The sequence below is a fragment of the Canis lupus genome, chromosome 4, assembly GCF_003254725.2.
Source record: "Canis lupus dingo isolate Sandy chromosome 4, ASM325472v2, whole genome shotgun sequence".
In the NCBI taxonomy this organism is placed as follows: domain Eukaryota; kingdom Metazoa; phylum Chordata; class Mammalia; order Carnivora; family Canidae; genus Canis; species Canis lupus.
In genome coordinates this window covers 4,284,553-4,300,666 of record NC_064246.1, presented here as the reverse complement: position 1 = coordinate 4,300,666, position 16,114 = coordinate 4,284,553, and the positions used below count along the sequence as shown (strand labels likewise).

The 16,114-nt window shown below is 34.4% G+C and overlaps 1 protein-coding gene across 1 annotated transcript in view; it reads right to left on the bottom strand.

The window, feature by feature from the left end:
- LYST (lysosomal trafficking regulator) overlaps positions 1-16,114 on the bottom strand; it is a 189,329-nt gene that overhangs the window by 62,594 nt on the left and 110,621 nt on the right. The window contains exons 29-34 of the mRNA XM_025448651.3: positions 13,533-13,724; positions 12,289-12,467; positions 10,476-10,682; positions 3,104-3,280; positions 2,505-2,581; positions 2,177-2,365 (exon numbers count right to left, since the gene is read on the bottom strand). Coding sequence (XP_025304436.1) covers positions 2,177-2,365; positions 2,505-2,581; positions 3,104-3,280; positions 10,476-10,682; positions 12,289-12,467; positions 13,533-13,724 — 1,021 coding nt within the window. The remainder of the gene's footprint in view (positions 1-2,176; positions 2,366-2,504; positions 2,582-3,103; positions 3,281-10,475; positions 10,683-12,288; positions 12,468-13,532; positions 13,725-16,114) is intronic.

Below are 16,114 nucleotides of genomic sequence, written 5' to 3'. Positions count from 1 at the left end.
AGACTAGGGAATACATACATAGAGTACAACAGAATAAGATAAAAAAAATATATGTTCTACTCCTAAACCCCAGTCTTCTGGTTCCCTGCCTGGAGGCATGCTTTGCTACCACTTTCTTATACCTATTAAATTTTTAAAAGGATATATCATGACTACTTTGAATGCTTTAGCAACATGTATGCTTTAGCAGTACACTGATTGGACTTAATACGGCCTGATAAAATACATTTTCCAAAGTAAGTTTCTATATTTCTCATCTTGCCTACTAACGTAATGAATAAACTTAGTTCATTTTTGTAGCACAAGTTACACTTCTTAAAAAAATAAGCTCATATTTTAAATGAAAGGACAGTAGAACTGCATTGAATATATTTTTAGAAATAGGTAAGAGAAAAAAAAATCACCCTCAATCCTACTCCCCTAAACATACCTAATCAGGGCAGCCCAGGGGGCTCAGTGGTTTAGTGCCGCCTTCAGCCCAGAGCCTGATCCCGGAGACCCAGGATCGAGTCCCACATCAGGCTCCCTGCATGGAGCCTGCTTCTCCCTCTGCCTGTGTCTCTGCTTCTCTCTCTCTGTCTCTCATGAATAAATAAATAAGATCTTTAAAAAACAAACAAACAAAAAACAGATCTAATCACTGGTAGAGATTATTTTCTTTCATTTTTTAAAACTGTAGTTATAATTATTATGTATATACATTTCTAAATCCCTTCTTCTTTTACTAGACATATTTTAATCTTTATTGTCATCATTGAAAATAGCTGACTAATGCACTGAGTGTATTATCATGTATTTAACTCTATTACCATTATTATATATTTTCTTCCAGTTCATTCACTAGCAATAAATAATGCAGAGATGAAAACTTTTACAGTTATTGCCTTTCTATATTTTGAATATTTTCCTTAGAAGAGAATTGCTGAAATAGGATAACCGGGGGTAGAAATAACATATTTAAAGGATTCCTGACATATGCTGTCAAGTGTATAAAGCCATTGAGTCTCTACCATGGACTAGATTACATTTCTTTCTTTTTTTAAAAAAAAAATATTTTATTTATTTATTCATGAGAGACACACACAGAGAAAGAGAGAGGCAGAGACATAGGCAGAGGGAGAAGCAGGCTCCATGCAGGGAGCCCAACATGGGACTCAATCCCAGGTCTCCAGGATCATAACCTGGGCCAAAGGCAGCGCTAAACCACTGAGCCACCAGGCTGCTGTAGATTACATTTCTTTCTGCTGTGGGTATTAGTACCTAAAAAAAATTTATAACATAAAAGGTAAAACATGGTATTTAAAGGTTTTTAAAAAATCAAATTAGCCTCTAGTCACACTGGATATTTTCCTGTTTATTAATTCTATTTGTTTTATGTGGAAGAGTGTATTCACATCTCTTGCTCAAACTTTTTGGGATCTTAACATTTTACTTTTAAATTGGCATTAGTTTTTAAAACCATAAAAATGTTAACTTTGATGCGTTTGTTGAAAATAAACTTTCACATTTTGTTGCTTTTGTTAGAGTTATTAAGTCCACTGGAAAAAAAATTAAAGCTCAAATCCATTTTTTTGTTCTTGGTGGTTTCTTTTATGGTGTTTGAGCTTAGAAAGTTAACCATCTATCACAGAGTTGATAAACACTATTTTCTTCCACTGTATAAACTTTGAGTTTAATTCTTTTGTTCACCTGGTATCTCCTTTAGTGTATAATGTTTAGTGCATTTTAGCACCTTAAGTCATGCTTATACGTTACCTTAACCAAATTTAAAGAATAACACCTTAATTTTCCTCTTTTCATTATCTGTGATACATCTTTTAGATATTATTACTAAAATCTTATCTAGAAAAATATCTATTTCCCAACTATCCTGTTTCAGTGATTTCTCTATTCTTCTACAAAGATTCTATTTTAAAATTAAAACAATGTATAGATTTTATTATCTAGAAGAGCTAATGCCTCTCTTTCTCATTCCTCCTTCCCCCTGACCTTGCCCTCAAAAATTTAAAAAAAGATTCTTGTAGGATTATTCAAGATGAAATATATCACAAGTGATTAAACAAAAAATATTTAAACTAATGAAACAGTGTTATGAATCTTTATTCTGAAATGAAAAAAGTGTTTCACATTAATAAAATATGCTGGACAACTTGAAACGTCCTCCCACTTTGCTTACCTATCATGTGTCAGCTGTTGAATAAGTTCCTGCCAGTGTCTGCTGGCACTCAGATCTACTTTGTACATTCCTCTGATATATTGAATCACCTTTTTTCTCTCAATTCCTTGGGAGAGAGACACGGCCTGGGTGATGTCTGCAGCGATTTTAGATATGTCCTTTGATTTTGAATCCAGACGCTGAAAGAGACTAAATAAACAAACGAGACTGCCCGTAAGTTAAGCCTATCCGTTAGATAGACAGAAAAGCATGATACTTTAACACTAAAGGTATGTGTGAAGTCCAATGGATTAAAAAGGCATGACTTTTAGAACATAGCAAATCCTACCTTTGTTGATTATTATTAACCGTTCTCTGCCAGGTGGCTTTATTTGTACCTTCTTCAGTTTCATATTTCTTTTGTTCCTAAAAGATTGGGATAATAATATGCAGTATAAAACATATTATTTATCATTTGACATTGCCACAGAAGCCAACAAACTCATTTTAAAACCAAGTTAATAAAAAAAAAGTACTGTTCCCAAGAGACTAGAACATTAAAACACATTAACCGCTTAAATAATAATTCTCCTTTGTTTCTACACAGTTTGGGGGACAGAAATTAGGGTAGAATAGTTAACAGGGTTGCCAAACCTAAGGGGTTTACACAGTTGCTTGCTTCAAGGCTGATTCTTCAACGTGCTTGTTCACTATAACAATCTTTCCTTCACTGAAAGTTACTGATTTACGATAAGGATGACTACAAAGGATAAAGTGCTCCTTACAATAAGCCTATTTATTCTCTCATAGTAAAAAAAGTGGTATAAAAAATCATATCAAATTTATCATCAGTGATATTCTATAATAAAGAGAATCCTTCGATCATTCTTTAATTACATTCAATGGGATCTCCTAAGAAAATTGTGTCTTATGATTTCACTGACTCACCTCTTTGATCATTTTAATAAGGTCTGCTTTTGTTGTTGCTGTGGGAGGGATGCACTTCTGCCCGCACAGTTTTAAAGCATTCATAAGCAGTTCTGCTGTGTCTAGTTCTTCTTCAGTCAATTCATCTTGGTGATTATGTATCAACTCTGACAAATATAAAACCAACTTGGCTCCATGCTTTAAGAAAAAGAAACAATTTTTTAAGTCATAAAGAATTGTTATTTCTTATGTTTAAATTATTTAAGAGTAATTAAGTTAAATTATATTGTTAGATTTATTTGTTGGGATCTGGTTGGAATAAAGCAGCTAAAAGACATCTTGGGGATGATTGAAAAATTTGATTTTGCATTGGAAATATGGTGACATTAGGGTATAAGCTAATTATGTTAGGTATAATGATGTTGTTATGGTTATGTAAGATAATGTCTTTTGAAAAAGATTTCTGTAATTTACTTTATTTTTTATTTTTTTTGTAATTTACTTTAATAAAAAAAGAAATGATGTCAATATGGTTAAAATATTAACAACTGTTAAATTTAGGTGATGGTTTTTATATGATACTCATTATATAATTTTCTATTTTTCTTACTATATTTGAGAATTTTCATTATAAAAGTAAAGAAAGAAAAGGAAAGTAAGAAAAGGAGGAAAAGAAAAGCAAGCAAGTAAGCTTTTGGGGAAAAATTTTTGGAGAGGATTTGCTGTAGGAACTGAGGAAATAAACTTGGGATAAAGGAAAATAATTCTTAGTTCTTCTCCTAGGAAAAATGAACTGGAAGGTAAACTTTCCTTTAAACCTTCAGGTAAGAGAATTATGCTGATTTATTTTTTTCCCTTTGATTTTTGCTTGGTAGAATAGAAGTTGGTGAAACTTCCACAATACAACCCTTTCTTTGGATCAGCTTGTAAGCAGTCATTACTCCCCATGGACAACTAAAGGTGATAAAGTCTAAAACCAGCAAGACTTAGGCACCAGTTCTGTGCATATGCCCAGAGAAGGGCTGGTTTGGGTCAGTCTTTTCTTTTTTTAAAGATTTTACTATTTATTTGAGCAAGAGTGTGTGAGAGAGAGAGCATACACAAGTGAGGAGAAGCAGACTCCCCACTGAACACAGAGCCCAATGCTCTATCCCAGGACCCCTGGGATCAGGACCTGAGCTGAAGGCAGAGGCTTAACCAACTGAGCCACCCAGGTTCCCCCAGGCCAGTCTTTTATGAACTGCCCTGTAACCAAAATCAGAATGTTATTTAAGGCGATGTCAACTGTCTTTCATAGAATAGACCTAAACCAAACTTTGATTCATGATTTTTTAAGTGTCCTTTCCATGCTATAGATCTTATGCCTAATTGTTATATGTACACTATGTATTATTGAAACATTAATTATGCCAAAAAATGAAAGATGTGTTTTACTTTTTAAAAACTCGCATTGATACAAATACTACTGCATGGGACGCCTGGATGGCTCAGTGGTTGAGCATCTGCCTTTGGCTCAGGGCATGATCCCAGAGTCCCAGGATCGAATTCCACATTGGGCTCCTTGCATGGAGCTTGCTTCTCCTCCCTGTGTCTCTCTGCCTCTCTCAGTGTCTCTCATGAATAAATAAAATCTTTTAAAAAAATACCACTGCATTTGGCTTTATGACATTTTAAACTGTGAACAGTATTAAATGTCAACAAATGAATTTGGAAACTCTTACATTTTGGGTGATATTTAAATTAACACAGTGAATCACATCATATCATTTCCCAAAAGCATAAGATGAACATATGCAATGATGAAAATAGCAAAGCTCATTTTAATGCAACATTTTAAATTACTCAGGAGACAGCTGCTACCTGACCAAAAGAGAAAAGTGCACAAATACTCTGCGAGTAAAAGGCCTAAAAAGTTGGCAAATAAAGAAAAATAGTAAATGTCTAGACTATTTTCATGTGTGTTTTAAAGGTAATGCTCTTGATATAATCTAAAAATAGTTCAGTTTAGTATTCAGTGACCTTCTAAAATCACCTTGAAGAGCTATCAAAAATGTTTTCATTTATCCTGAATATCTAAAACACACGTGGTTTTCTCAGTGCCTGCAGTTGTTTTTAGAATCTCATCTCAACATCTGACCAATAATTTATTGATCATAGTTCCTGGGACCTGAAAAGGTGTTATAAGGGATGAACACAAAAAAGGGAAAAGTCTTGTTTTTAGCCCTCAAAAAATTGATTTAAGGAACTGAATTTATTAAACACAAATTCTTAGAAGATAATAAAATGCTAATGTGTGTGAAAATAACATTTTCAGGTATTTGTCTAAGAAGGAAGAGCTCTGAATGGACTCTGAAGGTAAGGAAGGTTTTGAAGGTGGGGAAAGGGAGCTGGACGTATGGATACATTGACCGAACAGGTATATAGATGGACACAAAGAGGAAGGAGGCACTTCGTGCAGAGTGGACAGCACAAATGGAGCAGCAGGTCATTAGAATACACAGGATGTAAAGAGGTTGCAAGAGACAAAGATGAGCTGATCTTGTAAAGAAGAGCTACAGACCGAGGGATTAATCAGAATCAAGTTATAACAATAGGAGAGAGGCACTGGGTTTTAAAAATCAAGCAGATTACAAACAGAATATAGCTTGTTGCCAGTTACAAAAATGCACAAAAAGATCTCTATGTACTGTTATGGAATGACCTCTAGAATGTACTGTTAGTTGAAGAAAGTGAAGTGCAGAATAAAGTGAAGAGTACAGTTCTCTTTGTGTTGAGGAGAGGGTGGGGATAATACATATACTCTGTGTGGTGTGTGCACGCACATGCACAGATTTGCTTCTATCTCCAAAAGAAATAGCAATAATAAAAAAGATGGTGACCTATAGAGAAAGAGATGGAATGAAGGGAGGGAAAGAGTTAAAAGCTAGAACCTCTCTGTGCCATGTTTCACAATTTTGATTTTGGAACCACGTAGACATTTTATATAATTAAAAACAAAGTAAAACAAATAAAAACCCAGTGGAATCCCTAAAAATAGAAAGTGAATGGCAAAAAAAAAAAAAGAACATGACTAGTTAGTTGACGTTGGTGGCATGACTAAATAAAGAAACTTATTTGAATAGCTTTTACAATAGCTTTTTTTTACAATAGTTTATTTTCATGGCACACTCATTGTGATATCCTAAGAACAAAGAGCCATGAAAAAGTCTTAATTTGCATTCACTGAGCTTGTTATGTGAAAATGTTGGTCATCTTATTTTGAAAAGATATAGATATCTATCTATAGATAGATAGAGAAAGAGAGAGAGAGAGAGAGGGAACAAATAAGTGAGTATACTAATGGTATCAGGAACCAAGATTATCAATATTAATAAAAGGAAATACAGGTATAAAATCCAAGAAAATATGAAAATATAAGTAGGAACTCATGATTCATTTTTCTTTCTAAAAAGATTCATATTTTCCTAGCTTTGTCCACTAGAAATGCTGAGAAGAAATGACAACTGAATAGAAATGAGTGCACCTAGTCCCTAGATTTATAATTTCTAAATACCATTATCTCATGAAAAGGAAACAGGGGGTTCTTGGGGAGTGGGGGGAGTCTGGTTCTAGATCCAGGAAGGAAGGTGCAAGATAAGCCAGGGACATTCTTCTATTCCAGAAAGCAAAGAAGTTAGTCATATTAACTTGCTAAAAATTGAAAAGCTATATTAAAAAAACGCAACAATTTGAATCTACAGAGATGTTAATTTGAATATCACATGGAATAATAACTGCAAAGGTTTGAAACTACTTTTGTAAAAAATACCTGAATTCATAATGACACCTCAAAAATAAAAACGAATACAAAAATTGGAGGTTGCTAGGGCACCAACTCATTATCCTAAAAATTAATAAACAGGGAAAAGAAGCAAGCATTTATCTTGCCTTTCCGATACAGACTATATTTTAGGGTACTCAAATAGTTAATAAGGGAATATTCTTCCTTACACAAGAATCAGAGCTAAAAGATGATGGTGGAATGAGAAACTTTGAGAAATAACTATTTTGCAATTCCTATTGAAAAAAGTGCATCCTGGCAACTATAATCAGCGGCTGCTAAAACTGTTAGGTTAAAGATTGAGGGTGAACTTTGTAATGCATGGATCAGGCTGATATAGTCTCAAAAAGCCGGACAACAGGCAGCCCAGGTGTCTCAGCGGTTTAGCGCCCCTTTCAGCCCAGGGCGTGATCCTAGAGTCCCAGGATCAAGTCCCACGTCAGGCTCCCTGCATGGAGCCTGCTTCTCCCTCTGCCTGTGTCTCTGCCTCTCTCTCTCTGTGTGTCTCTCACGAATAAATAAATAAAAATCTTAAAAAAAAAAAAAGCAGGACAACTAGACATTCTCTGTCTCCTGCTATGCTGTAATGGAAAACGCAAAGCACTTTTAATAAAGAAGTCTTTTTTTTTTTTTTTAATAAAGAAGTCTTTAAATAAACAAACACAAAAACAAATATGATTCCAGGAACTAGAATCCAGTCAAATCTTGAAAACTTGAGCCACAAGCATTTGATCAGCTAAACCCAGAATGTGGGAAATCCTGCAGAACAAATAACCCAGTTTCATCAATAAATAGCTGATATTTTAAACATGGCTGGGGAGGGTACCTGTCAGGGATTAAAAAGACTAAGCATACATCAAACAAATGCAATGTGTGGGCCTTGTTTGGATCCAGAATCAAGCAGTTATAAAAATTATAGAACAATTGGGAAAGTTTATACACTATTAGATGACAATAAGGAACACACTCATTACTGAGCATGACAAATTTTGTAGGAGTCCTTATCATTCAGAGCTGTAGACAGGTAAAGGATTTAAAGATAAAATGAATTGATACCTGACATTTATTTCAAAATACTACAAAGAAAAATTAATGCTGGGTAATGGTCACATGGGTCCTTGTTTGATATTTTAGGTATTTTTGAAAGTCTCCATAATCAACTTAAAAAACAGGTGCACAATAATGTGGTTTTAAGGTAGAGAGGAGGTTTTTGTAGTCATCTGAGCACAGGGGTGAAAGTCTGGACTAGGGTAGAGCATGTAGAAAACAGTTAAAGACAAAATAAATGACTGGCCTTGGTGATGACACCAAATTTTTAAAAATATTTCATTTGTTTATGAGAGAGAGAGAGAGAGAGAGAGAGAGAGAGAGAAAGAGCAGGGGGAGGGGCAGCAGGAGAGGGAAAAGCAGACTCCCTGCTGAACAGAGAGCCCAATGTGGGGCTTATCCAGGGCCCTGAGATCATGACCTGAGTGGAAGGTAGACACTCAACCAAGTGAACCACCCAGGCATCCCAAGACATAGTATATTTTTATCACTTCAGGAAGTTTCCTAATGCTTCTTTCTAACCAATTCACCTTCTTGCTTCCTCCTTCCTCACGGACACAACTACCATCCTGAATTCTATCACCGTATCTTAATTTTGCCGGTTCTTAGACTTCATATGAATAAAATCACAAAATGTTGCTCTTTTGTGTTTGGTTGTTCTTTTTGCTAACATAATGTTTTTGAGGGTTTCATCCATTATGGTAGGAGTATCAGTAGCCTGTTTCCTTTTACTGCTATATAATAGTCTATTATATAAATATATCACAATTTGGTTATATACTCTCTTGTTGATTGACATTTGGGTTATTTCCACTTTTTGGCTATTAGCAAAAAGGCTGACATGGATATTCTTGTATAAGCCTTTTTATGGATATATGTTTTAATTTCTTTTAGGTAAATACCTAAAAATGGAATTTTAGGGTCACAGGTTAAGTGTATGTTTAATTTTTTAAATTTATTTTTTATTGGTGTTCAATTTACTAACATACAGAATAAACCCCAGTGCCCGTCACCCATTCACTCCCACCCCGCCGCCCTTCTCCCCTTCCACCACCCCTAGTTCGTTTCCCAGAGTTAGCAGTCTTTACGTTCTGTCTCCCTTTCTGATATTTCCCACACATTTCTTCTCCCTTCCCTTATATTCCCTTTCACTATTCCCCAAATGAATGAGAACATATAATGTTTGTCCTTCTCCGACTGACTTACTTCACTCAGCATAATACCCTCCAGTTCCATCCACGTCGAAGCAAATGGTGGGTATTTGTCATTTCTAATAGCTGAGTAATATTTCATTGTATACATAAACCACATCTTCTTTATCCATTCATCTTTCATTGGACACCGAGGCTCCTTCCACAGTTTGGCTATCGTGGCCATTGCTGCTATAAACATCGGGGTGCAGGTGTCCCGGCGTTTCATTGCATTTGTATCTTTGGGGTAAATCCCCAACAGTGCAATTGCTGGGTCGTAGGGCAGATCTATTTTTAACTGTTTGAGGAACCTCCACACAGTTTTCCAGAGTGGCTGCACCAGTTCACATTCCCACCAACAGTGTAAGAGGGTTCCCTTTTCTCCGCATCCTCTCCAACATTTGTGGTTTCCTGTCTTGTTAATTTTCCCCATTCTCGCTGGTGTGAGGTGGTATCTCATTGTGGTTTTGATTTGTATTTCCCTGATGGCAAGTGATGCAGAGCATTTTCTCATGTGCATGTTGGCCATGTCTATGTCTTCCTCTGTGAGATTTCTGTTCATGTCTTTTGCCCATTTCATGATTGGATTGTTTGTTTCTTTGGTAAGTGTATGTTTAATTTTATAAGAAAATGCTAAACAACTCTTTAAACTGGTTGTACCATTTAAACTCTCCACCTATCACTCTTTAATAGAATTTATAGGCTCTGAAATTCTTTGAAGTATTTAGATTTTGATCATTCCATTTTTAAAAATTTTAACTTCCTGTAAGTTTTTTTTTTTAAGATTTTATTTATTTATTCATGAGAGACAGAGAGAGAGAGGCAGAGACACAGGCAGAGGGAGAAGCGGGTTCCATGCAGACAGCCTGACGTGGGACTCGATCCTGGGACTCCAGGATCACGCCCTGGGCCGAAGGCAGGTGCAAAACCATGAGCCACCCCCAGAGATCCCCAACTTCCCATAAGTTTTTTTAAAAAAAATACTATCATATTTCAAAATATGTTATTTGAGCTACTCAATTTAGATGTTTTATGGATAACATAATGCTTTTAAAAAAGAAAACACTTGAAGATTTAGTAAAAAACTACAAAGGATCTTGTAGGAGCTTAGATACAGAATTATTAATTTTAGCTGGAAGAAGAAATGGGAAATAAAGAGGTCAATTTGAGTCTGGTATGGAGCATTTGAAGAAAGACCTCAGGAGATATATTCTTGATAAGAAAACTATGTTTAGGATGTTTGGCATGAAAATACAGTTTTATAACTTTAGTTTTTGTCTTGTTAAATTTTATACTTCACCACTACTTTTTACTTATGAAGTGCTAAGATACTTACTTGCAGGGATGGGCTAAGACAGTCTCGTAGTATCTCTTGATGATTCGGTTCATGAACTATTTCAAAAATTTGCTTTCTCTCTTGAGAAGAGTGTGCTGGTGACAAAATGTGCACTAGGAGTCTGCCAAGCTGCATTCGGAAGGTTTCCTTACAAGACCATAAGATTTTAGTCCACTGCTGTTTGGAGCCACTGGTTTTACTTGAACCCTTCAATCAGAACAGGGATGAATTAGGATCAGACTTTCCAAGCAATAATACACTAACCACTCTACACAGCTCTCTTCTTTAGAGAAGATCATGGAGCATGTTTTATTACAGATTGCTTTTTTAGTAGTAGAAATTAGAATGACATATGCATCCCTATGAACAGGTGGTTAAAAAAGATAGACATATACCAACGTTTACAGCAGCATTGTTCAAAGAGCCAAGAGATGGAAACAATCCAAATGTCCACTGATGGTTGAATGGATAAACAAAATGTATATACACAGAATGGAACATTATTCAGCCTTTAAAAGGAATGAAGTTCTGATGCATGCTTTAACATGGATGAACTTGAAAATATCACGCTAAATGAAATAAGCCACATAAAAAAGGACAAATATTGTATGAAATATTATATTGTATAACTTATATGAGGTATCTGGAAAGTTAAATTTATAGAGACATAAAGTAGAATAATGGTTATCAGAGGCTGGGGGCCAGGGGGATGAGGACTTATTATTTAATGGGTACAGAGCAGTTTGGGATAATAAAAAGTTCAGGAGATGGATAGTGGTAATGGTTGCATAACATGAATACACGAGGCAGCCCAGGTGGCTCAGTGGTTTAGCGCCACCTTCAGCCCAGGGCCTGATCTTGGAGACCTGGGATCGAGTCCCACGTCAGGCTCCCTGCATGGAGCCTGCTTCTCCCTCTGCCTCTGTGTGTGTGTGTGTGTGTGTGTGTGTGTGTGTGTGTCTCATGAATAAATAAATAAAAACTTAAAAAAAACCAATGTGAATATACTTAACAACAATGAATTATACCTTTAAGATGGTTAAAATAGGAACTTTTATATTATGTGTATTTTACCACACACAGAAAAGAGAGCGATGGGTCAAGAAGCTAAGGTCACTCAAATTATGGCTTAGAAATTTTAAACTAAAAAAAAAAAAAAGGACCATCAAAAAACAATAGTAGATTGATTTTATAATTTATAAGAAAAGGAATCATAATAAAGAAGTAATATTAAAATATTGAATATAATAGTCATGAAATAAGAACTGACCATTCATATTCCTTAATAAGTAACCAAATAAGCTGCTTCAGCTGTGGTCCAACCAAAGCTAACTCAATCTTAATGAAATCTCCTGTATCTGGTTTAAAACTGGAATCAGTACATTTTAGAATTTATTCTGAGTTTTGGGAATGGCTCTCCAAATTACTGCCAGTCCTAAGGGCCCTGTGTAAATGGTTCAGCTCTAAAGTAAAACCTGCAGACACCAAAATCTAGTTTACATTTAGAGATTGCAGAATCATGACTCATGAGTTCTACTAGAATTAGATTGACTTTTGGCATCTATGAAATGTACTGGCTGATTTGATTTGTTCCCTATGGTCAACTGTATGTGACCCACAGAAACCCAAGCACATCAGTGATTAATGGAGCCTGATATCTGTTAGTATTCTCTATATAATTGTGAAGGTGTTAGATATGTTAAAGCTAAAATCTAACCTTCATAATAACTCATAATAACTCAAGAATAAGTAGACACATAAAACCTCATTCTTTTGTGTGAATGAACATGTCCCATGAAATTAATTTACTTACAATAGATGCTTTGAATCCTTCTATCAGATATGTGAGTATCTCCTTCTGAAATGGATGGAAAATGGAAGGCTGTTCATGATGAACATTTTCTTCAGAAATTTCAGTTTGGGAAACTGAGATCTTTCTCTGAGTTGCATTTTCTGGAGTACTCAAGATGTCAATAATATCTGGATTAAATTCTGAATTAAAAGATGAATAAATACGTAGTCAGAACACTGATGCCTAGCCATTACAAATGGTAATGAACTTGGTAAAAATATTCTATATAATTACTAACTCAGTTGTCACAATATAAATGTGTAGCAAGTGTATTAGATGTAGAAGATAACAATATACTGGAGAAAGTGAATTCACCTAAAACAATGTAGAAATTTAAACATATATGCCATGTAATTGTAAACTAAATATTTATTTTATTAATGAAGATGCGTTAAACTGCAAAATTATTAAAGCCATGAGGTTCTTGTACAAATCAAACATAAAGACCACATGATATTTACATTAGGTGGATATGCAGAGCTGTTTTAGTGCATGTGCTATCCCATTAAATCTACATGTGATAAATGGTTCAATTTCAGTTTAGTCTGGGATCTGGTTGCCCCAAATACAAATGAGAAAAGTTAAAGATAAGAGCCTTGGTTGTATTGTGTATTTCTAGTGATTAACAATTATTGTTTTCTTTTTCCTATTTTCTTGAGGTTACTGGACATTATTTTGGAACTCCATTTTGACTTATCTATAGTGCTTTTAAGTGTATTCCTTTGCATAGCTTTTTAGTGGTTGCTCTAGGTACTAAGTTTTATATATTAATATATAAACTGGTAGCCCCCATAAAAATGCAAATGCAATGTGATATCACTATACATCTATCAGAATAGCTAAAATTAGAAATAGTGACAATGCCAAATAGTGGTTAAGGATGTGAGCTCCATATGAGTGATTATTCAGGCAGCACATATACTAAAAAAAAACTGCATGTGGATCTACGATTATCTCAAAGAAACATTAAAATAATATATAGGGGGTGCTGTACTGTTTTAAACTCAATGGTCACTCCATGCCAGCATATAACTTAAGAAGTGAATTTTTATTCAAGTTCCAAATAAGAAATTCTTTAAACACTGTGATGTTGAGAATGAAAAATTAATGCTGTATAAAATTTTGAAACCTAATCAGTTTCCTCTTAAATCATTTTCCTTTTAATCTCATATCTGAGCAAGCCCATATTTATCCTCTAGTCCTACCTTGATAAATAATCCTGTTAACTGCTAAAATGGTGAGCCTCTGCAGCCTCTGTGCAAGCTCTGTTTCTGTTGCCTGGACGGGGTTCTCCTGGCTCATTCTCCGTTGCATCATCACATGCAGCTCATCACTTGCCACTGAGCGCATTTTCATCAAAAGAGAGTCAGTTTGAGCAAGAGGAAATTTTCGAGGACCTTCAAGTATATAAATTAAAAACATCAAATGCTGTGGTTAACAGATCAAGGAAATTATTTTTCTTTTTTTTATTTATTTTTATTTTTTTATTTTATTTTATTTTATTTTTTATTTTTTATTTATTTTATTTTTGTTTATTTATTTTATTTTATTTTATTTTATTTTATTTTTTATTTTTTTTAGGAAATTATTTTTCTTGAAACTTTTTGAGTATTAGACCATGAAGCGAATCTTAATTTATACCAAGGTAATTTACACAAAAGGAAAATGCATGATTCAGAGAAAGTGATGTTTCTCCTTCTTTGATGAAGTATAACAGTACTTCTGATTTCAAAGTCCAAATAAGAATGTTGAAACTAGTGACATAGCTTAGTGAGATGGCCATCATTTGGCAAAATTTGAGTCCTCTGAAAAGCTCAGAAGAATTAGAAGGGTATATGTAAGTAGTTCAAAATGTTCTGACAAAATATGTTCAAATACTGTTTCACTTCCTTGTATTCCAAAATAATCAACAGGTTTTTAAAGCACATCATATTTCAGTAAGAACGTTACTATTTCTGGATAATTACCATTGTTAAATTTTATAAAGTAGTTTTGAAAAGTACATATAAGTGAGATAGTGGAAATCAGTCCAATGAAAGTAAGGAGATTGGAAAAGTGAATATAATTCCAGTGATTTGCTACTGAAATGATTCGGTGCATTTCCTACAGAAGCATTTCCTGAGAAATGTTTCCTCAGATCGAACAGTTAGGAGTAGCATTCCTGCACCATAACTGCACCTGCTTTGAAAGGTACCACACAAGTAGTGGATCCAGGAGGATACAGGGAGAATGAGTCTTGATTTAACTGGCTGAAGGAGCAGGACATCGGAAGTTGACCATAGGAACCAAAATGATGTTTTCGTAGGTGAGGAATAATGGAACCTTCATTGGAATTGAACCTTTGTTTTAAATTATGAAAACATACCAAACATAAATTTCCAAATATAGTCTCTATACATATTACTTACATGACTAAATTATGATAGGTTTTAATGACTGTAAGATATTTAAATATTTTAATAGCATTTTAATTTATGCAGTATTTTAGGTAATCAGTATTTCTTAGCTGTTAATACATTTTGGTAGGTGGAGTTGCCTTTGAGACCAAAACAAAGCAAATAAGAAATATTCATTTTGGATAGGGTATATTCAAGAATAATATTGTCAGATTATGTTCTTACTTAATTTAAGCAGATTCTTCCTACTGTCTACATTTCTGGCAGCTTTCATTCTCTATAAGCAGCAGATAATCCTAATTCAGAGGCAGAGCAATATACTGAACAAGGAAATGTTAAGTCTTCTTCACTATTATCTACTTGAAAAAGTGAAGAGGTGGTATTTCAGCACTCATGCTGTGAAGCTATACCAGCTGGGGTGGCCTCAAGTATACTTCTTTCTAAGCCTCTGTTCCCTCCCTATGTTAACTGTAGATTAGAAAGGAAAATAGAGCTCACCTCACAGGTAGATATTTATCACTGTCTGACATGATATTAAATGTACTTGTTTACAGGTTTATTGACCATTTTCTCCAGTAAGAGACAAGCTCCATGAAAGCAGATAAAACAATACCTGGTATGTGGCTGATGCCCAATAGATATTTGATATTTGAATGAATGGATAAAGAGGGTTGTTTGATTGATTAATAAATAAAATAATGGATGGAGTGCCTAGGTGGCTCCGTTGGTTGAGTGTCTGACTCTTGGTTTTGGCTCATCAGGCTCCAACGCATAGTGGGGAGTCTGCTTGAGATTCAATATCCCTTTGCCCCACACCTGCTTGCACTCTAAACAAACAAATCTTTTAAAAAATTAATTAAATAATGGACATAAAACACAATGCTTATTTCATACAAAGCATCAAAAGTTGTTAATAATTGGTATTGTTATTGATGGTTGAAGTATAAAGGAAATTTATTTGTATATGAATCATTAGTAATACAACATATATATTTATGTTAGTTTATATGTATATGTAGCACTTAATGCTTACTTCTATCTTCATCACTAAGGTGAATGTTTAAAGTTTTTCATAGTGATAAGTGGACAAGTGAAAAAACATAAGAGAATGTACATTGCTATCCTATTTATAACAGCAAAAACAAGTTTAAAAAAGCCTTTGTTTATTGATAGAGATTAGGAAACAAGATCATGGCAAATCAATATAATAGATTATCATGTGTTCATTAAACATAAAGAATACTTTTATTATATGGAAAGGTATCTATAAATATATTGATTAGAAATAGAAATCAGTTTACAAACAGAAGGTAGAGCATGATATCATTTAGGCAGAGTGACATCTCTCTCTCTTGTCTAGACCAAAAAAGATACAGAGGCTGAGGAATCCA